At 39.3% G+C, this 23,245-nt stretch overlaps 1 protein-coding gene across 1 annotated transcript in view; it reads right to left on the bottom strand.

Moving 5' to 3' along the window:
- LOC108708368 (A-kinase anchor protein 1, mitochondrial) overlaps positions 1 to 19,319 on the bottom strand; it is a 28,577-nt gene extending 9,258 nt beyond the window's left edge. The window contains exons 1-7 of the mRNA XM_018246996.2: positions 19,251 to 19,319; positions 18,905 to 18,936; positions 5,775 to 7,918; positions 4,021 to 4,151; positions 2,726 to 2,852; positions 2,403 to 2,527; positions 1,365 to 1,542 (exon numbers count right to left, since the gene is read on the bottom strand). Coding sequence (XP_018102485.2) covers positions 1,365 to 1,542; positions 2,403 to 2,527; positions 2,726 to 2,852; positions 4,021 to 4,151; positions 5,775 to 7,918; positions 18,905 to 18,936; positions 19,251 to 19,319 — 2,806 coding nt within the window. The remainder of the gene's footprint in view (positions 1 to 1,364; positions 1,543 to 2,402; positions 2,528 to 2,725; positions 2,853 to 4,020; positions 4,152 to 5,774; positions 7,919 to 18,904; positions 18,937 to 19,250) is intronic.
- Between the last annotated feature and the right edge of the window lie 3,926 nt (positions 19,320 to 23,245).

The following is a 23,245-nucleotide window of genomic DNA, read 5'->3' as shown; positions in this document are numbered from 1 at the left end:
TTACCAGGATTACCTTTTTAATTCCTGTTTAAAATTGATTCTAGAAAAGGAGCGCTTTGGGTTTTACTCTAATAAAATGTACTAAGAAAAAACTTCACGGACCTGAAAACGAATTAAAAATTCTTGAAATTAGTTTTTCTCTGAAAAAAAAACTTGAATGTCAGGAAGGCCATTAACATCTTCAAATGGGTCAACGGACCTCTTCCATTGACTTGTAAATGAATTCGGCAGGTTTTAGGTGGTGAATATTCAAATTAGAATGGTTTCCATAGTCAAGTTGTGATAAAGCTCACATTGGAATTTACATTCCAATTGGTGCATTAAATTCAAATTTGTGCATTTTGACACAAAAACGAATTCAAAATTTGAATTTACCATTCAACCTTGATAAATCTGCCCCTAACAGTTAGCAAAAAGTTTAGTTGATGCTAGGGCTTTTTTTAAAAAAAAAATTTGGTACTTTGTGCTTTAAGGGACATATTTATCAAGGGTCAAAGTTAAAAAAAACTTTGAATTCAAAAAGATCAACCGACTAGAGGTCGAAGGTTTTTGGGGGTCGAAGTGGTCCATATTCGGCCTACTTCAAATTCTACGATCGAAGGAATAGCGCCTTCGATACAAAGTCCCCCCCCCAAAAAACCGTTGATCTCTCAAACTCCACCAATTGCCTCTATATAGGTTCTAGGAGGTCCCCCATAGGCTAAAACAGCACTTCGGCAGCTTTTAGGTGGCGAATGGTCGAAGTTTTAAAGAGACAGTACATGATATATTTTGATATTCAATTTTTTTTTCAACTTTGAATCGAAGTTGGACTATTCGAAATTCTACGTTTTTTACTTTGAAAATTCACTTCGACCTTTGATAAATCTGCCCCTAAGTGTATTTGTACATATTCTAACATATGTCCAGCAGATGTAACTTGAATTTTTCGTTAATGCAAAATTAAATCAAAAGTGAATAAAAGATCTAAAGGCATCAGCCCTATTTTATGGAAATTGCATTTATTAGACAGAAAAGCAATAGTCTGCACACTTACAAATGGATACAAAATTTCGGAGCTTCTGAGTAAAGATTACCATTTAAGCGGGGGGGGGGTCTTAGAAAAGTTTTGTTTTGTTTTGTAACCATGATAAGTAGCTGCCACTACTACTACTCTGGGTGTCTTCACCCTAAAGTGTTATTGTTTTTACTAAAAACAGATACTGAATTTAGAGGAATGAACATTTCCATGTAATAAAGGTTTGGTTGTTAGAGCAATTTTGAAAAACTTTAAGATCGACTGCAAATACCTGTGTAAAAAAAATGAAAAAAAATTCTTATACTCTGTAGAGAAGAAATTAAGTGTCAAACTAATGAGGTTTTACCTTCCACTGGGGTAGGCAAGGTTGGAATTCCAGGTTGTGAGTAGCAGAGGTTCATTTGCTGGTCCAAGCTCCTAAGGGCATGAAATGTAGGGTGTGTGTGCTGCTGTACAAACATATGTCCGGCATTGACCACATTAACCACAATGACTTCAACAGTAACACCATCTGGGAGCATAAGCTGAAAAAAAAAAAAAGCTTTAGAACCACCTAGAACCTTCAATGCAGTATTATGGTAAAAATGTAATTAAAATAATGTGCTTTTTAATGCATTAGTTTAAAGGGGAACTAAAATGTAATATAAGCTTCATCATACTGGAATAAACTTTCTAAAAACAATCAATTAAAAAGTCTGTACTCTTTAACTTTAGTGAGGATTAAAGGCAATGCCCAGATCCTCTCACACAGAACTAAGACAGCTAAAAAGACCATCCTCAGTGGCAGACACCCTCTCATCTGAATATTAAAAGCAACGAAAATGGTACAAACAGGTGCTGCTAGGAGTGCATCAGCAGGAATGACATACTGTTGGCTTTATTAGTTGCAGTGCTACCTGCACTTCCAGGATCTATAGTGAAACAAGCCTGACTGGTGGATGAGCCACAGCAGACACTTGGTTAAGGGAGCTGCAAAAAGATCTAGAATATTTTTCATGAAAAAAAAAAAAAAAAAGTCCAGCATTAAGTGCAAAGGTGCATCCTCTAAGGTTCAATCCTCTATTTTATCCCTATATTGTTTTCCACAGTCACTCCTTCTACGCCATTACATTTTCCCACCATTCTATTCCTCACTAATTTAACTCATTATTCTTCCCTTTATATACAGTAAGCATTTCCTCCATTTTTAGTTTTGTGCTGAACTTGTGAAATCTGGCCAGCCTGCTAGCACATGCAAATACAACAAAATCATACTATTCTGTATTTTTACATTAGACAATTGTACACCTTTGAAGACAAGGTATGCAGTGACACACACTTGATGTAGCTTACTGAAAATTCAAATCCTGTACATTTCCTAATTAATAGCAGTTATTCAACTTACCCAAGATGTCATAGGAAGAGAGTGCAATGCTAAGCATGGTGGAGGAGCATATATGTTGGTGAGATTCAGTTCTTTGAATTTCTTGCCAATAAGAGCAAGCGCCCTGTCAATCTGCTGCCGGGAACCTGCCAATAAGTAGTTTAAGCTGAAGTCATCATCTTAGCCACTGTTACTTATATTAGCAAAAAGCTGAGCAATCATGCTGACATAGACAGAGCCAAATGTGGCCAAAATAGCCAAACATACACTTGTCGATAAAAAAAACAAAAACGTCAGCTGACGTTAGCCATCACCCAAAACTCACGCAACAACAAGCAGCTCACCTTCTATGTGGCATATCTGGAAGTCTTGAGTGTAAGGCAAGGTTGAAATGTAAATTTTGGCACCAGATGATTCCTTCAGAAAGCTCACAAATCTGCCTTGTTTCCCTATTAATCTACCAACCAAATGCTTAAAAGAAAAGAAAAATAAAGTCAATAAGCAACACACAAAACATTCCGAATACTTTTCCTACATAGCTGTAATGACGGACAACCAAAAAACTGTACTCTGAAGTAGTAACCAATAGCGGCTAACCAGAATTCTCAGTGCTGCAGATGCAACCAATGAGCGCCAGGTGCTATGTGACTGCTAAAACACTGTGGCACTTTTATATAAAGATCTAAAGCACTAGGCCATTAACTACAAAGCTTTTTTTGTATACTTAACTCAAGAACAATAAAAGAATAGAGAGGGGATGCACACTCAATGAAGTAAATAATACTTGATAAACAAAAGGTGGTATTCAAAAAATCTCTTTTTTATATAGTGTATAACAAACACATATATTATCAGACAAACTGGTATATTATGTACAACAGTATTAGCATAAATATATACATACCACCAAGTCACAAGATCAAGGCAAAAAGTGACAAACCACAGGGAGCAGATACACTTGCCAATAATGAGAACACCCCAACGTTTCTATAGCCTTTGTCCAGGGGAATTCTGATGAGGGGTCATTTGCACCTCATATTTCTTCAAAAAAAGAGAATTTTTTCCCTTTCCAATACTGGGATTGCCCTCCATTAACTTATATTTACAAAAACAATATAAGACATATATGCAGCTAATTACTCAGTGATCCAATCATACTGGTGTAGCAGCTTATTTTAATAAACTGTTTAAGAATTTCTCAATTAAAAAAATTGTATAACACTACAAAATTTATATGAAAAAATATGAGCCTAACTACACTGCATATTCAATAAAGATGGAGAACATTTAAAGGGGATGTATAGCATATATTTTGACTACAATATACAAAAACATCCACTCATATGAAATAGAAGGATCGGCTTTTTATTTATTACCTTTTGGGTGTAATATACGTGAAACAGCTTGAACAGTGACTGAAATAGAAGGATCTCTCTAGGTGGTAATATGCTTTGAAAACCATTCTGTTTTCTGCATGATTACCTATTTTGAGGAATGATTAATCATATCTGAAGATGAGTATTATATAAAATGTCTCCTTTAAAGTGAAGACAATATTGCTCTGTCACAAACAAATTACATTGTGTGGATATGCCAACCTGTGCCACAATATAATTCAAGGTAAGTACATTACCATTACCTTTGGCACTTCAATCTCCCAGATGACAAGCTCTGCTTTTTTTAAGTCTTCTCCCTTCACATGCTGAAGTGGTTCGGTCTTTTTAAGAGCACAGCCACTGTCCACAGAGTCCATGCTATTTACATCTGACCCTGTAGAGAGAAAAAAGGCAGGATAACTGCAGAAAAAACATTTCTCTCAGATTTATAAGATCATAAAAAAGAAGTGAAGGACAGAATTGTAAAATCTAGAGAGGCTTTCTTGCATTGAAATGTATTATACACATATAAGTTCAAGAGATTAATAACTAAGAAATGTAAATCCCTGTTTAAGTTATTAAAAGATGTATATCTGAAGACGAACATAAGGGGTACTTATAATTTGTTTCTCCCCCTGGAGGTCTGCACAAAAAATGGGAAATCAATAGTTATTTTTGCAACTGCGAATGCTATGTCAGCTGCAGGAGCTCCCTCTTTTTAGACTACAGGGGAAAATGGCTTTGCAGCCTACCCTAAAGGCCAGTTAGTGTGAGATTTGGAGAAAATGTTTGCCCCCCCTACATATTTTTGAATCGCACCTTAAAGCTCAGGTGGGGACTTAAAAAAAAATTACAATTGCTACTTTGTGCCACTCTATGAAAGACTGAAATGAATCATTTACATTGAGCATAGAGCCCTAGCACAAAACAATTTAAAAATGTATTAAGAAATGTATAGGCACAATAAAATTATGCACAGTGCACAGTTTTCATTAAAGGAAATCATTGGAAAAAATGTTTTTTTCAAAATGAATCGGTTAATAGTGCTGCTCCAGCAGAATTCTGCACTGAAATCCATTTCTCAAAAGAGCAAACAGATTCTTTTATATTCAATTTTGAAATCTTACATGGGGCTAGACATAGTCAGTTTCCCAGCTGCCCCAAGCCATGTGACTTGTGCTCTGATAAACTTCAATCACTCTTTACTGCAAGTTGGAGTGATATCATCCCCTCCCCCCCCCAGCAGCCAAACAAAAGAACAATGGGAAGGTAACCAGCTAACAGCTCCCTAAAGGTGGCCATACACAGATAGATCCGCTCGTTTGGCGATGTCGCCAAACGAGCGGATCTCCCTCCGATATGCCCACCTTGAGGTGGGCAATATCGGGCTGATCCGATCGTGGGCCCTAGGGCCCAACGATCGGATCCTAGCGTTCACCAAACGGGCGGTCGGATCGCGGGACCGCATCAACGAACAGATGCGGCCGCGATCAGACGGGATTTTTAATCCCATCCGACTTTCGGCCAGATCTCGATCGGGGAAGCCCGTCGGGGGCCCCCATACACGGGCCAATAAGCTGCCGACACGGTCTGTCGGCAGCTTTTATCGGCCCGTGTATGGCCACCTTTACACAAGATAACACTGTCTGGTAGATCTAAGAACAACACTCAATAGTAAAAACCCATGTCCCACTGAGACTCCTTCAGTTAAATTGAGAAGGAAAAACAGCAGCCTGCCAGAAAGTATTTCTCCCCTAAAGTGCAATCACAAGTCACATGACCAGGGGCAGATGGGAAATTGACAAAATGTCTAGCCCCATGTCCGATTTCAAAATTAAATATAAAAAAAAAATCTGTTTGCTCTTTTGAGAAATGGATTTCAGTGCAGAATTCTGCTGGAGTAGCACTATTAACTGATGTGTTTTGAAAAAAACATGTATTCCGATGACAGGATCCCTTTAACATTTCGTTTTATTGTCACTTCAGACTCATAGGCCAGGATAGTCAATTGTCTTACCTCCCGAGTGATCCACTTCATTTTCGGGTATCCATTGACATTCATTTTTTAAATCTGGGGAAGTTCTCTTCAAATCCCCATTGCTGTAAGATAAATTCTTGGTTTCCACTAGATTAAATTTTTTGACTTGGTCACTGGACATACTAAATTGCTCTTGCGTGGTTTCAATACCTGAAGTGCTCAGCGAATCATATGAGCCCATGCCAACACCTGATAACACAGTGCTCTGCAACGGCTCCTCAAGGCAAATCCCTTCTTCAGATGTACAGGAACTTATATTTGAGTCATCAATGATCTCATGAGCTTCATCAAATGAATCTACACCTTTGTGAACTGGACTAAAGTCAGGCTCTTTTTTCGTCCTGTGAACAAAGTCTTTTTCAATATATTCTGCTTCTTTAGACTGCTGCTCTGGGCAAAAATCATGAATTACGCTGAATGTATTTATTACGACTTCTGCATCCTTCTGTTCTGTTTGTAGAGATTCACATGTCAAATCATTTACAGTAAAACTGGCACTCTGTAAACCAGAAGCCAAACCATTCTGCTCTTGTATAACCTCCAGGCTTTCTTCTGAACTTTGGGCCTCTTGCAACTGGGAATCTTCAATCCCTGTATCCTGTTCTTGGTAACTGGTTTCCAATATATTACTCACTTTGCCAGATAGGATTTCCTGTTTAGCAGCAACAATAACCTTGGAAATTATATTTATTGCTAACTGTTCAACCATGTTTGCATCATAATCTCCAAAAATCTGTTTTGCATTCCCTTTTGAATTGTCAGCCACAACATCATCCGATGCCACAAACGTTTCAGCTTTTTCTAAGCAATGGGAATATGCACTTAGTACAGCAGCGCATTTATCTTCACTCAAAGTAGCAGCACTTACAGTCTCAATACAACTGGTAGGCAGCATGACTAACACTGGGGGCTCCATTTTTTTCAGTATCACAGACTCCGTATCCCTATTAAGTGTATCACCTTTGTTTACCTTATCTTGCTGTAATGCGTCCATTCCTTCTTGCTCCAAAGTCCCACCTCCAATCACCTTAACTGGTTGAACGCTATTTGTATCTTGCTGAGAGTGATTTTGTTGTTGACACTCTTGTACTCTTGAAACCGACTCGAATATTACGTGTCCTTCATTTGTAGTTGACAGGGAAAATGGTATGGAGACAGACATTTTGACCACTGCTTCAACCTCAACATCGGCCTCGACACTTTCATGAATAGTGTGCTGCACATCCAAATCATCAGTTAAAGTGATTTCTGGGAAATCCAGAGGATGAGAACACACTTCTGTAGTAATATGCTCAAGGACACCATTGCAGTCTTGCCCAGGCGTTAAAATTTCCAGCTCCTCATTTTCATTTGTTACAGATGCAACATGTAATGGTTTATCCTCTGTTGGCTGTTTGGATGTCTTATTTATTGTTTCGATTACACACGACAGAGCATCTACGGGTGTGACGGTTGTCTGTTCATATGCACCAATAATGTCTTCATTTACTGCAGCAATCTTAAGAGAATCGGTATCCAGCTTTGATACACAAACAGATTCACAGGGTAATAAAATATTGCTTGCTTCCTCAAAGCCCCCAGAAGTATCATCATGGGCCACGGCTACATTTGTTCCGTTGGGTAAACTAAGCAGAGTTTGTGTGGAATCTGAAGCAGAGGATATACAGAGATCCTCTACAGAGCCAGCTGTGCCATTAGTTGCTTTGCTATTCCCAATGTTATAGCATTCAGAATTATCTTTAATCTCATTTAAGGGACATATAACTATATTTTCATTATTGGGCTCTCTTTGAATGCTCTCCAGAGAGATGCATTCAATCAAGGAGTTCCCTAATTCTCCTGATGACACAGAGCTGGTTTTTGGTGCATCTGTTCTGTTCAGGAGCACAGGTTGTTCCCTTAAACAACTTACTAGGTCTTGTGTGAGAACAAATTCCTTTTGATCATCATCTACCTGCACTTTATCTGATGGGGCAGTTATACTTTTATGTTTTTTACTGCGCGGATCTTTTTTCCTAGAAAACAACCACCAACAACCGATAAGAGCCAGTACTCCAGATACAGCATAGGGAAAGATCAAACGCATACGCAAAGCCATCTTTAGAAGTTGTCCACAAGGGAACCTGGAAATGGAAAGAAAAAGAACATTAAAAGAAAACATTTAACAGTTAAACTAAAGGATCAGTTATACTAGCCTGGCCATTACTATATACACACACTTTATTTTACTGCATTTTTGTGAGCATGGAGTCGCCTGACCAGTGAAATTTATGCATTTTTTTACGACTAAAGAATAAGCATCCCTAGCAATTATTTCCTAATAGCTAGGGATGCACTGAATCCAGGATTCAACTCGGCCTTTTCCAGCAGGATTTGAATTTGTATATGCAAATTAGGGGTGGGGACTGAAATCTCGTGAAAATACAAAATAAGGAAGTTAAAAAATGTTCCCCTTCCCACCCCTTATTTGCATATGCAAATTAGGATTCAGACTTTTTTTCCACAAAGGATTCAGGGGTTAAGCTGAATCCAAAATAGTAGATTCAGTGCATCCCTACTATTAGCAGAGATCTTTATATGCTTCCAACTTGGGTGTGATTTGAAATTGCTCTGAACGGAGCCAATATAATCCCCAGAATTTAAAAAAATAAAAAAAGGAATATAATATAATATAAAAGGAATTTACACACACATATTGGTATAGCATATAAAACTAATTCTATGTCATAAGGTGTGTAACATAAGGGTTGTCTAAAAAATGTTGATGTTTATGTGTAAGATTCTGGCATGTATGTATTTGCATGTGTGCCTCCAGTTGATGTACTTTGATTTAGTAATCCAATAAAATAGTTTTTTATGGCGCTTTACAGTCATCTGAAAATCACATCAAATCTACCCCATCAGACACAGGTGATGCCTGAAATTGCCAATAATGGTGCTTTTCAAGCCTAAAACAAAAATGTATTTCTTTACCGAATACACCAACAATTGGTTCTATCTTATTCTGCTTCACCTACCACAGTAACTAGCAGCTTTGTTTACAACTATAACACTGCCCGAGCCATTTTAAAAATTCAATGTGCAGGGTAGTGTGCTAGTCTGAGGTAATTTTGTTACGTGCAAGCAAACATAAATAAAACACTTGTACACTAGTCACAATTTGTTTTGAACAACGTGCCATTTTGTGAAAGTTAACAGCTTAAAATAGCATGAGACTACAAAGTGAACAATAATTTAACTATTGCTTCAAAGCCTTCAAACTAAAGGTAGCCATAGATGTGCAGATTTACCTTCACATCGGACGATCAATTGTTCTGTGCAATCTCACGACCTGCAACTAACTAGTCAGATCAAATAAAGTAGTATAAGAACAAATCAGAGTATGTTCTGCCCCTGACAGCAATCGTATGAAAGATGGGTCTGACAAAAGCTGGTGACAGTCTCCCACTGATATCGTCAGATCGGCAATACATGCAGAGATCTTATCGGTAGCCGACAAAAACCTGTTTCATCACCATGTCACGGAAAATGTTGGGAAACACCACACATTGACTGAAAATTGGATGAATCAAAGACGTACCATCAAATCTTTACATCTATGGCCAGATTTTAGGTGAGCAAATCTCTGGATAAAAGGTTTTCCAATTTAAGGCCAGATTATGTAAAAGAAATAATATATAAATATATATAAAAACATAATTTTCCCTGTTTCCTGTATAGCCTCACTAGTGTTTTATGATTTCAAGCCACCCACATATAATCATACTTGTATAAAGATCTTTCTGGAGTTAAGGTTTTGATTGTACAGGTATTGGACCTATTATCCGGAATCATCGGGACCTGGGGCTTTCAGGATAACGGGTCTTTCCGTAATTTGGATCTTCACACCTTAAGACTACTAGAAAATCATGTAGACATTAAATAAACCAAATAGACTGGTTTTACTTCCAATAAGGATTAATTATATCTTAGTTGGGATCAAGTACAAGCTACTGTTTTCTTACTACAGAGAAAAGGGAAATCATTTTTAAGATTTTGGATTATTTGATTATAATGGAGTCTATGGGAGACGGACTTTCCGTAATTCGGAACTTTCTGGATAATGGGTTTCCAGATAACGGATCCCATACCTGTATTAGCATGACTGGAGCTATGAGGCGTTATTAAACCAACCAGGGTTAGGTGCCAAAACAGTATTTTCACATACATGGCTTCTTTAACCCATCTTTTAGGGTTTTTACCCCAGGAAACAGGCAGTGGTTTTCTTGAGAGACTGGAACATGATTAGAAGATGGCCTGAACAAAAAAGGAACAATAAGAAAATTGCTGCTTGCAGAGCTATATTTTTTAGGCTGTAGTGACACCTCCCATTTAAAACCGGAAAAGAAGTTAAAAAAAGCAAACTTTTTTTGGTTTACTGGTCTGGGAAAGGGAATATCCTATTTTACACTACATATAATGAATTCCCTTAAATGTAGAGTTAATACACGAGGTCATATTACATATATGGGTAAGGTTTCAGCTGTGCCCAGATAAGGCAGGTCACAATTATCCAAGTTCTACAAAATGCCTCACAAATAGAATAAGCTACGTGGCATCAAATCCTACTGTGTTCACCAGTGAAAATAAAGTATATTTATATTTACCTTAGAACTTTTCCCTTTTAAAACAAGAAAGAGCCAAAACCATCCGCTATACATTCTGGAAGATATCAGACATCAAGCAGCTTGAAAAAAGGTGGGTCTCTTCTTTCAGAAGCACCTGATCTTTCATAACACTGCATAATTTATGAGTCCCTTTCTTAAGCAGAATAGCTGTACATCTACATTTTTCTCCACACTATAACAAACAAATAAACCCAGGATCCACACCACATAGCTTATCACAAATAATTATGGCTTGCAGGTGGAGTTCATCTTAGAATTAACCTTTAGTATGACATAGAAAATGTCTTTAGACAACAAAGCAGCTTTGTCTAACTTTCTTTATTTTTACACTTCTTCTCTAGCTCCTTTCCTGTCTTTCACCTGATCCCGGGGGTCACCTCTGAATTTCCAGGGCAGGTGGCGATAAAAATGTGGGTTTGGTTCCTCCCTATAAGATCCATGCTAAGATTCCAAACATTATGCTTTAAGATAGTAGGTCTATGTGAATCCCCCACATAAGAACTTTCGGCAACACTTAATCAGAGCTCTAAATGGAGTTGGAGATTTAGAATAGGGATGCATCGAATCCAGGATTGGGTTTGGGATTCGGCCTTTTTCCAGCAGGATTCGGCCGAATCCTTCAGCCTGGCCGAACCCGAATCCTAATTTGTATATGTAAATTAGGGGCAGGGAGGGAAATTGCGTGACTTTTTGTCACAAAACAAGGAAGTAAAAAATGTTCTCTCCTTCCCACCCCTAATTTGCATATGCAAATTAGGGTTCGGATTCAGTTCGGTATTCGACCGAATCTTTCTCTAGGGTTCGGGGGTTCGGCCGAATCCAAAATAGTGGATTCGGTGCATCCCTAGTTTAGAAGTGTAATAAATCATAGCAAGCATACAAACGATTTAAAAAATCAGTAGTCACTGATATATGTTTACTCAACATGTGCTCAATATATATACGACTTGTAAATACATTTCTACCAATTCTTTAAAAAAATGTTAATAAAATAGGATATTATAACGCTACAGACCATTCTCCATTAAACCAAGAGGAGCTGCACCCTTACAGATACGGAGGATTTTGTAGGGGAGGAGGAGTTTAATTGAGAAGGGTGGTTTCAGTAATCGTTTTCTCCCGTCCCACTGCCATGCTTTTTTAGCAACAAGAAACATCAAAAACCCATACACATTTCTTAAAAGCAATAGGCAAAAGGAACACTCGTATCAAAACTCGTATCAAAACAGGAATATCTGGCAGCACCAAACACGTTTAACTACCAATTATAAAAAGGACCCTTTGTCATGTTAAAGTTGTTCTAGTATGTCATAAGGGACACGGGGGGGAAGCCTCTGATTAAAGCAGTTATGCATCCCATATTGATTTTCATGGCACATACCAACATAATATTCAATTTACAAGGGCAACATTGATTTGTGAATAAGTAACATGGATTTTTGGCTTTAGTATGTCATCACAATGTCCATTCATGCATTTGTAAATGATATACTATATAAGTTGTAAATGCTCAGGCCACACAGAACCACAATCTGTGGTGCCGATTATGAAATCCTTCTCTTATTTAAGACACCAAGCACTAATTATTCTTGGGCTGCATTTTTCAACAAGCCAAATTTCATTCCCATGTTACATAAGCTGTTGGGTAATGTATAGTTTAGTCTCTTTAAAGGGGTTAGTCCCCTTTAAATTAAATTTTAATATGATGTAGAGTGATATTCTGAGACAATTTGCAATTGGTTTTCAATTTTTATTTGTAGTTTTGTTAGCTTTTTATTCAGCACTCTCCAGTTTGCAATTTCAGCAGTCTGGTTGGTAGGGTGCAAATTACCATAGCAACCATGCAGTGATTACAATAAGAGAGTGGAATATGAATAGAAGAGACCCTAAATAAAAAGATGAGTAATAAAAAGTAGCAATAATAAATTTGTAGCCTTAGAGAGCATTTGTTGACCCCTTTTTGAAAGCTGGAAAGAGTTTGAAGAAAAAGGCAAATAATTCTAAAACGATAAATTTATGAAGACTGCTATTGAAAGTTAATGTAAAGGTTAACTAACCTTTAAAGGGGACCGTCACCCAAAGAAATTATTCAAAATCCTATTTTATCACATTAGTCAAGCAAAATGAACTTTAATTACACTATATAAATTATTTGAATCTTGTTTACTTCAGTCTGGGATTTCAAATAATAGCAAGCAGGCAGGAGCCATTTTGTGCACACTGTTATTAAGGCAAGCCTTGTATCATCTCAGAATCTTGTTTGTGCACCAGAATGGGGGACCTGATGTCCATCCCCATGCCCTGGTTACAGAATCAAATGGTGAAGAGAAACGGGGAATGTGTGGAGAGCAGTGACATCTAGGAAGTGCTGAATGTAAAGTAATTGTCTGCCCTGCCTCTATGCCATTGGCATAGAGGAGGGGCAGACAATATTTGATTGACAGCGTAGATTTTTAAATTAGCTTACAGCAGCTATGAATGCTTTAATAAAAAAAAATAGAAATTGGATTTCATGTTTAATTTGAAAATGACTTTTATTATACAGATTTTTGTGTCTGGGTGACAGGTCCACTTTAATAGGAAAAAAAAAAGTTTTCGGCACAAGGCCTATTCAGGGACCTTATGCTGAGCAAGAAGCAGGATGCCCTTTTATCTAGTTATTACACATTTCTGGAGTCCTCCATATCTGGTTTTAGTTATCCTTGATCCATTGTCAGGATGAACATTACCAATTTATCATGCATGGACCAACAAAAGTCAACTTGTGTCTGACCCTGTCCTAACCCTGCCTGAATCCAAACCATAGTGCCATCATCCGATATAAATCATGCCTGACAAAAGACAGAGGGGTCACACACAAGTATATTATGTTGTGACCCACTGGAATAGCGTTGGTGGGGGGTAATTTTAAGAAGAAGAAAAAAAAAAAACCTACCATTACCCCCCCCAATCGTAGTGCGGGCTCTATTAGCCCATACCTATGGTTGGGGGTCGTAATTTTGCCAACAGGTTACCTTTAAAAGCAGACCACCACCTGCCACATGGCAGCTCTACACAGTAGCATGCTTACTTGGGAGTGTCAGACAGATGGTGTTGACAACCATTTCACAACAGCTGTTGGGTGTGTGTGGCCTGACGGTAAATGCATCCCAATACTTATTCCTCTCTTTTTTTAAATAAACCTGCATAGTAGGTTTTAGTAGGACAATATTCTCCAATTTAAAAAAAAAAACAACTTGTTTTTTGCCTAAGTAAAAAAGAAAGTACACACAGACACACACAGAACACGTAAATGCATACTTCAGAGTTTCCGCGCCAGAATCCTTTGTGCGCACCCGATGGGCAAAAGCAGTGGTATACCGTTAAAGATGCATTTCTTTTTATTTTCAGAGGGATATAAACAAATCTTCCAGTGTGCCGGTAGCTTTAAATTCCCCTTTAGTAAAAACATGCAATTCATCTGGCCGAGCCTACAGGTAGGAGTGGTGAAAGCTCTGAAAAGCTATAAAAGGATTTCTCAGTTGCCAACTACATTGCTGCTGCCACAGCTCTGCCCTCAGCAGAGATGCATATAGACTGTATTCTTTAAAATGCATTTCATTCCTCTGGCAGCAGCCAAGCTCAAAACAAAATTAGTTGATACGTTATCGAAGCCACAAAAAAAAAAAAAATAGCGAAGCATATAGATATTTTATAAGAAGCTATTTATTGGTGCTAAATGTTTCCAGGCATCAGGGTCACACGAACGAAAACAAGGCTGGACAGAATATAGTAGAGATTTTTTTACGAGACCTCGTGGTGCTTTGTTGACACTGCACAGATCCAGCTGTTACATAGACATAGAAAAGGCTTCTAAGTATTCCGGGAACAGAACAACAGCCAAAGCGGAAAGCAAATACGATTGCTTTATATGGGATTGCTTTATAAGGGTAGACCATATACTGAAGACAACAGCTGAAATGGAAATTCAAACAGCAGAACTTTATCTGTAAATTTACACTAATTTTCATGGCAAGGTCATTTCCAGCAAGAAAACAGGTGTTAATTGCTGTAATCTCATGTAGAAAATGGTTATCTACAAGAAACAATACAAACTTTGGCACACAAGACTATGTTAAATGGGTTGTACACCTTTGAGTTAACTTTTAGTATGATGTAGAGAATGATATTCTGAGACAATTTGCAATTGGTTTTCACTTTGTTTTTTTAGTTATTTAGGAATAAAAGCAGATAGGCGGCACTCCGGATAAAATTAAGAGAATTTATTCCAACAATGAATGGATCCACATGGCCTTACACGTTTCGGGAACAAAATCCCTTAATCATAGCATGGTTGCTAGGGTAATTTGGACCATAGCAACTAGATTGCTGACACTGCAAACTGGAGAGCTGCTGAAAAAAGCTAAATAACTCAAAAACCACAAATAATAAAAAATCAAAAGCAATTGCAAAAATCACTCTACATCATACTAAAAGTTAACTCAAAGGTGAACAACCGATTAAGGTGGGTACATGCACAATACAATCCAACTTGAAATAAGGAATATTTGTACAAGCACTCGCAGGCAATATGGCTCTTAGGACAATGGCAAGAGTTTTGGACAATTTCAGAGTGCCTAAAGCTGCCCCATGTGACACTGCCCTTACACGCATTTAGCAGGTGATTGTCTTCTCCGGCAGCATTTTGCATGCAGGCAAATCAGATCTGATCCCATTTGTACTCCATGTAGCTTCACTGATAGGAACAGTGTCGCCTGGGTGCAGCTACACTCATACCTTAATGGTGATATGAAGACACCAAAAAAAAGAACTCTTCTCACAACAACAAAAAAAAACCAAGTTCTCAAAAGTTACAATCGGGGGCTGAACCGTCAGAAGGTCAGTGCTCAAAAATTAAAATAAGAAAGGTACCCCGTCTGTAACAATTAAATTAATATCTAGTGAGATTAAATTAATATCTAGGCACGCACTGCACTTTAATTTAAGTTAGCCAATTATCTTATTGGAAAGGAATTAATCTATCACTAGATATTAAATTGTTACAGACAGGGTACCTTTCTAATTTAAATTTTTGACCATGTGGTGTCACCTATACCACATGTCAAATAACTACAATTTATATCTTAAAGAGACCGTACACACCTAAACACCTTGGTAAAAATGAGCACGACGAATAGGAATTGTGTTGAAAATGCATTCTGCATATTCCTTTAATTTAAACAAATCCATATTTTCCTTATTGTTTCCCATTCTTAAACTGTTCTAAAAGTTATTTTCACTGATCATCACCCACCTTTTTATAACCATGATAATTTGTTCAGAGGTCCTAATCTACCTGTAATGAAACAAATCCCTACCTTCTCTAATAAACTGCTCTTTATCAGAGAGCTTCTCAATACAGGCAAATAGTTTTAGCAGATCCTCAATTGCTCTGCAGGACCAGGAAGTGCTAAAATGAAACTGGTTTAATTTTGTGGATCAGTGCAAGAGGAAATTAAAACAATAGATATTTATTAATTAAAACAATAGTCAAAAAGTAGGTTGAGCACGTGCCCTACTCATTCATGGATGCATGGGCCAATCCTGTACTGTGTTTTCTGTATACAATCACTATAGTAACCGGAATAACGGGCTCTATGGATTTGTTGTAGGCAGATGCCATGTATGTAACTAAGGAGGGACGTCCTTCCTGATGACCGCGCACCACAATTGGACGAGAAGATGGAAAGATGAAGCTTGGTGCGCCAGTTTTGAACGACAGCTATATATGCTATACTCACTGTGTTTACGTTGCTAGCATTTATTTTTGCGCATGTGCCCCTGACAAAGATCCAGATGTATGGGTACCAAAATTCTTAGGTTTTTATGCATTATTAAAGTGGACCTGTCTCCCAGACACAAAAATCTGTATAATAAAAGTCCTTTTCAAATTAAACATGAAATCCATTTTCTATTTAAGATCCTTTAAGATAAATTGTTATTTTACTAAAGGAGTGCCTTGCTTTTTGTTTATGTTGGCTCATTTCCGGGGCATCCAGGTAGCCCCATGCAGTGAGAACCCGCTTCCATGGTTAATTTTTTCTGTTGGTGTGGCACGGTAACTAGTGCTTTAGGTGATAAAAAGATGGCTGCAAGGAAAAAAAAGGGAATCCTGTACAAATATTGAACCTCAAAAGAGCACCACAGCCAAAACTATTCTGAAAAACAGTGATATTTGGGTATAACAATATACATAACTATACACACTATTTCACTTACGTCTTTAGAGAAACATCAAGGAAAGCATACTCCCATGTATGTGGTACATGCAAAAGATTTATATTAGCACCAGATTTGGCGAGGTGAAAATGTGTGGGGGCCAAGCATTCAGCCTGACATTCTTTGAACCATTAACATAATTTAACTCATTTAAACAAGGAATTGTGTCGTCAGTACTTCTATTGACACCTTCAGCCCTAAAGAAGTATGTGACAGTGGAGCGTCACTATGTGCCAGTGCATGGCTATTGCTAACACCTTCAGCACACAGGCAGCAGTATAGACCAAGTGGCAGATCATTTCACCAATTTGCCCAAATATTACTGCTACGCTATTCTTGATCGCACTGTGCTGGTGGGCCACATTATTATTAATTTCATGATGTAGGCTGAGGGCCATCTGTAAATTTGAAAACGGGCCGCAATTGGCCCCCGGGTTTGACTTTGGACATGCCTGTATTAGCACCATGACCTGTCTATGGGGGGGGGTTAAGTGGTTTGTTCATCAGTGAGGTAGCATCTGGCCACAGCGCAGGTGAGATTGACCTTGAAATACTCATGTTGGTAAGTGTATATATAGTTGTGACCATACAGACATTATCTAGCTTTGATTTCTGCAAAAAACAAAAAAAAAGGGCTGATGGCAAACGAGTGTATACTCCACTTGAGTATAAGTGTGGCGATTTCAATGACTTATTTACCAGCCGAAATAGTATTCTATAGGTCTTAAATACTTATACCTTTTACAGAATATAAATAAGATACCCCACATATAGGTAATTGAACAGCAAGAAGCACATTTTGAAAATGATATAAAATAGTGAGGCTGAACTAAATATTGTATATTCTATAAAAAGATGCAAGTTGATGATCCCGTCATAAGCCAGAGGCAGCAGACAAACGAGCAGGCTCGGACTGGCAATCTGTGGGTTCTGGCAAATGCCAGAAGGGCTGCTATAAGGTCCCATAGAAAGTCAGATTTAGTGGGCTGGTGTGGGCTGTTTGGGCTTCTGTGTACCTGAAGTGCCAGGGCCTATTTTAATTCAAAATGATAACAACTAGTAATGATGGGACGTATGAAAAGAAAATTCTCCTGCGATACTTGAAGTACCGTAATCCTGTAGAGAAAGGACATCACTGCTTATTGCAGAAGCGCAGCCACGTGAGTGGAAGCTAATTTGATACAAGTTACATGGCTCCTGGCCCAGTGAAAGGTGACATTTGGGAGCATGCTCATAGGCTGTGTTTGTGGCCTGCATATATATATGAAGTCAGAACTTGCCAAAACTTTGCAGGAAGCATGCTTTCCCCAGAACAGCAAGCAGTGGCTGCTAATGTGACCCAGTAAGAAAGGGGAGGATATGACCTTTGAGACTAAACTCTAGTAGGTTTGGTTGACCTTGTAGCTGCACCTCAGGTCGAACATGCTAGTTTGGCACGAGCCCTCGACTAACTCATTAGCGGAAGTGCCACAGAAATCAAGTCCCTGCCTGTCTCCAGTTATTGGCGCACTGCGAGTCCTAGAGGCTGCTGGGAGTTGTAGTATAGTAGTACCGGGACGGTGATAAAGTGATTAACCCTGTTACACGCTAGAAGACACGCACGAGTTGTTAAGAGTAAACATGCCAAGTGGTTTGCCGCTAAAGCCGCATGGTGACAGATAGAGTGAATGACAAAAGGTCCCCTCTGTAACTGAAAGGAATCTCCGGCAAGGAGTTGTGCCTGTGACTCACCAGCAGCCAAACAAAGGGTGCAGACTATATATAGACAGCAGGCCAGCTATCCAAGCCCGGCGGGAAAGCCCAGGCTCAGCTCGGGAACTACACGTGGGACAGCAGCCGAACAACCTTCAGAAAAACAAATCCGTGCGCCCCACTAGCCACAAGCACTTTTGTACACGCTGCACACACGTGGGAGCCACAGTCCCAGGAAAGACGCGGCATGACCCCGACCCGCAAAGTCACAAGTAGCAGCGTAGGATCACCCCCTCCGACCACACGTCTATTTGCTACTGCACCGCCGTATCACAACACAATGCGCCGGGCTGACAACCTGCACTGAGCCCCCCGTCACCTTGCACGTCCCGCAATAAAAGAAAACCCACAGCAAGCCCTGCAAGGCGACGGGTCCATCTTCAAAAAAAAAAAAAAAAAATATAGCAATTTTTCCTTTATCCCCTTTCATACTCAGAATTGCAACACAGCGGCCTCGAACTCACCTAAGCCTACTGCTTCTGGCTCACGGCTCCGAGCACCGTCTGGGGGGCGGGGGGAAGGAGAAGCAGAGGGGGAGAAAGGAGCCCTGTTTCCACGCCTTGTCCAATCAAGTACGATTACGTCACGAAGCCCTCACTAGAGAAAAACAGATTCACAACACAAGTTAGTAGCAAGTAGCCCTGCCCATGCTTTAACTCAGGTCGTGGTTGCGTCTTTGACCGTGACGTCCCTTCCTTTCCCAATAAAATTCCCTATGGAGGCCCTCATTCAAAATGTGAGTTCTTCAACACTCTCCGAACTACAACCCCCATAATACCTCTCTCCCGCGTGGGTCAATGAAGCTTAGATGCTGCTGAGTAACATGACAACGTTTCACCTCGGGCATTTGGAGCTGTTCATTGAAGCAATAAAAAAATCACTTGGTGTTGCCCGTTCTTAATTTGCAGAAGTTACGTGATTTATTCAGCTGCCATGTGATTTCAGACTCCAGGTTAACATTAATGGTCGTTTCCCCAGTTTTAGTGCTAGAAATTAGAATCTATTTTTCCGCCACATGAGCCCTCACTCACTCGGTGCGCACGTTTCTCCTCCTTCAATGAATAAATCGCAGTTCCCCTATGCCAAGAATAGACGCGGTTATCCCTCTCCCTGTGAGGAGGACGTGGCCACACCCACTCTGTGGCAATTCCTATAAATGGGAAGGCGCGAGGCGGCTGTTGCTTACGAGAGTAGGCCGGTCTCGCACACAGGGAAACAGGGAGACAATGTTTATATTCGCAGCCAGTCACCAGGACACGTGTTTTCTGCCTTGTACAGGCTTCTTGCTCAGGACTCGGCTGGAGTTTAAAGGGGCAGTGTATACTAAAGGGGCAGTGTATACCCCTTGTTCAGCAGGAGTCCAACAATTAGGGCTTGTGCTGAACATACATTTCGCCAATGTTTTTATCCCAATAAAAATCTATTCTTTTGTTGATGTTTTTTTAATGATACAGGGCAAAAAGGAAAATGAAGGTCCTTGTGAGGTAAATAATTAGTAAACCCCTTGCATAATGGACTCCTGCTAACAACGCTGTCACAACCGAGGGAGAAGGGTGGACGTTGTTTGTACGTAAAAAATGTAGACACAACTAGACGGGTAAAAAAAAAAAGGCAGCCCTGCCATGCACATTTATTAAAAGGGACTTTTCAAGTGATCTGGCGATGTTACTATACTTTATCTGCCTCGCAAGGACCAAACATGGAGTAGCTTCAGTTTCCCTGAGAAATAACAAAAACCGTTGATTTTCTTTTGTGAATACAACAATAGATAAAAAAATATGTTCAGCGCTTTGCCTGTTGAACAAGGTGATGTACTGTCCCTTAAATCATGGGTGTCCACAATGCTGTTGATATGTGGCCACACTGGGAAAATGCTCTTGAGAGCAACTGTATTAGATAATGTGTGTGATATTGTGATAGCTTAGAAGTATTTAGATACATTTGTGTTTAGACATAGTTTTCAGAAACTGCTTTTGAGAACCCTGAACTAAAAAAGTTTTCTTGCACCAAAAGTGATTGACACATACAGGATTTGTTTTCTTGCAACCGGAAACAACAATCACAAGTTATGTGGCTTATCCCTCATCTGTACCACAGTGTGAGCTGTGGGTCCAGACTAGCAATCTGTGGGTTCTGGGAAATGCCAGGACTGCTGTAAGATGCCATAGACAGTCACTGTTTATTGGGCTGACAGGGGCTGTTTGGGCCTCTGTGTACTTGAAATGCTAGGGCCTATTTTGAATCCCATTCCAGATCTGGTGTGCTGCTAACATTTTCAGTTATACCGAAAGAGCTAACACTCTTAAGTACAGCGAAAATGGCTGGGTTCCCAAGGACCTAATATGGATATTGAAGCATCCAAGGCCCCTCTCAATAACAGGATTGTGACATAAGGACAGAGTCTTTCATCAAATTGTATAAAAATGCTTTTATTATTTACACAATCTATTTACAGAATACTGTGCGCAGCTTGCTAGAGATTGAATTCATTTTCTAGAAATCATCTGTCAGACCTGGTAGCACATTAACATCTAATTATTGTGTACAAGCTTAGCTTTAAAATACAGGTAACTTTTGGATAATGATTTTGTTCCCCCCCCCCCACAAGGTAACACAAGGTGCAGGTAAAGAGTTTAAGCAGTGAAAACGGCTTTTGAGTATCTTTATTGTGAAAAATGTTTGCTTTAAAAACAGCAACAGCATTAATATTGAGAATGACAGGCTAACTGTAAATTAAACAATATTACCCTATAGGTTTTTCCTCTTCTCCTTTTCTGTTCTTTTTTTTGTCTGTGGGATTAGACAGGTTTTATAAAGGAATACAGAATAAGTTGCATTATACACTGAGAAAATGTGTGCTGGTTAATTGCCAAAACTGTCACACAATAGAAGCAGAGCTACCGTATATACTCGAGTATAAGCCGAGGTACCCAATTTTACCTACGAAAACTGGGAAAACTTATTGACTCTAGTATAAGCCTAGACACAACTACAGCCCTGTCTCCCAGCAGCGCACATTCTGCCAAAGCGACCCCCCCAGTGATCAACCGGACTTCTTTGCAAAGTTGATGGTGACAGAGAATTGCCAAACGGATTACTGTGTGCATTGTCCCACTGTCCCACTACCATGTGCAGAGGGTGCTGTTTGATATTGCCATCACTGTTAATCTTTCGTATAACCAACAGAGGGTGCTGTGTGATATTGCAGTCACTGTTATTCTTCCATATAACCAACAGATGGCGCTGTGTGATATTGCAGTCACTGTTATTCTTTCATATAACCAACAGAGGGCGCTGTGTGATATTGCAGTCACTGTTATTCTTTCATATAACCAACAGAGGGTGCTGTGTGATATTGCAGTCACTGTTATTCTTTCATATAACCAACAGAGGGCGCACTGTTATTCTTTCATATAACCAACAGAGGGTGCTGTGTGATATTGCAGTCACTGTTATTCTTTCATATAACCAACAGAGGGCGCACTGTTATTCTTTCATATAACCAACAGAGGGTGCTGTGTGATATTGCAGTCACTGTTATTCTTTCATATAACCAACAGAGGGCGCTGTGTGATATTGCAGTCACTGTTATTCTTTCATATAACCAACAGAGGGCGCACTGTTATTCTTTCATACAACCAACATATGGCGCTGTGTGATATTGCAGTCACTGTTATTCTTTCATATAACCAAGAGAGGGCATTGTGGGATATTGCAGTCTCTCCCCAAGTTTACTGTTGGTATAGGAATGATTAAAAGTGACTGCAATCTCAGCTACTTGGGTCGGGTACTGCTGACCCGAGTATAAGCCGAGGTAGACTTTTTCAACACATTTTGGATGCTAAAAAACTCGGCTTATACTTGGGTATATACGTATTTAGATTTGGAATACTCAGCATATCAATTATTTTAACAGGTTTATCTGCTGATAGTTTTCAGTGAATGTTCCACCTATTGGTAGGATGCAGGATATATCCAATGTGAATATTTTCACGTGATGGTTTGGGCTAAAAATATATTCATTAACAATAGTGCCCCATTACATTTAACTTTCAATTAAAAAAAAAAAGTAACTGGCCTAAACTCTAGCAAAACAGTTTCATAGCTAAGACTTTCAGTGTGGAATATAAAATATGTTGAAAAGGACCATAATACTACAGGTTCTAGTGATGTGATGTATTAGCATTTCCGGGTCAGAGAGCTAATTCAGCGAATTAATTCCCACACATCTAGGAAACTAGTGGGGGTGTGTGAAAACCCAGTGTTGGGTGTTGTAAAACTGGAAGAACAGCATTACAGGGTGCATGTCCCTTGGGCCACCATCAGCTCTGGGGACCCAGACAACAATGGACCTGAAAATAAACACTTTGCTTTTGTCCCAGCTTTAGGTCTTTTATATCGTGTTGGTTTTATTCTGTAATAAAACAAATAACTTTAATAATGGCCCCTTTATTGGAGCTCCCCATGGATCTGCTAAGGTACTTGTCTATGTTTCAAATGAGGGGTGGGTGTGTCCTAATGGTCCCTGCCAGAAGCACAGTAAGAGGGGGACAGCCAATCACAACCCTGTGGTCACACAAGCAGACGGGCTTCAGTTCCCTATCAGGTCAGCCTAGCTGCTGATTAGTTCCTATTCTATAGTGCAGTGTACCGAGTATTGCTGGCTTCCCTGGACAGCCTGGGAAAGGAGGCAGTAGAAGTGGAGGGAAATGGAACAGATGGGCTGGACTAATGGGATTTTTGCAGAGATATTCAATCACCCGAAACCTACTT

Source organism: Xenopus laevis, chromosome 2L (assembly GCF_017654675.1).
Source record: "Xenopus laevis strain J_2021 chromosome 2L, Xenopus_laevis_v10.1, whole genome shotgun sequence".
In the NCBI taxonomy this organism is placed as follows: domain Eukaryota; kingdom Metazoa; phylum Chordata; class Amphibia; order Anura; family Pipidae; genus Xenopus; species Xenopus laevis.
Note: the sequence above shows the minus strand (reverse complement) of the source record. Positions and strands in the feature narration are given on the sequence as shown.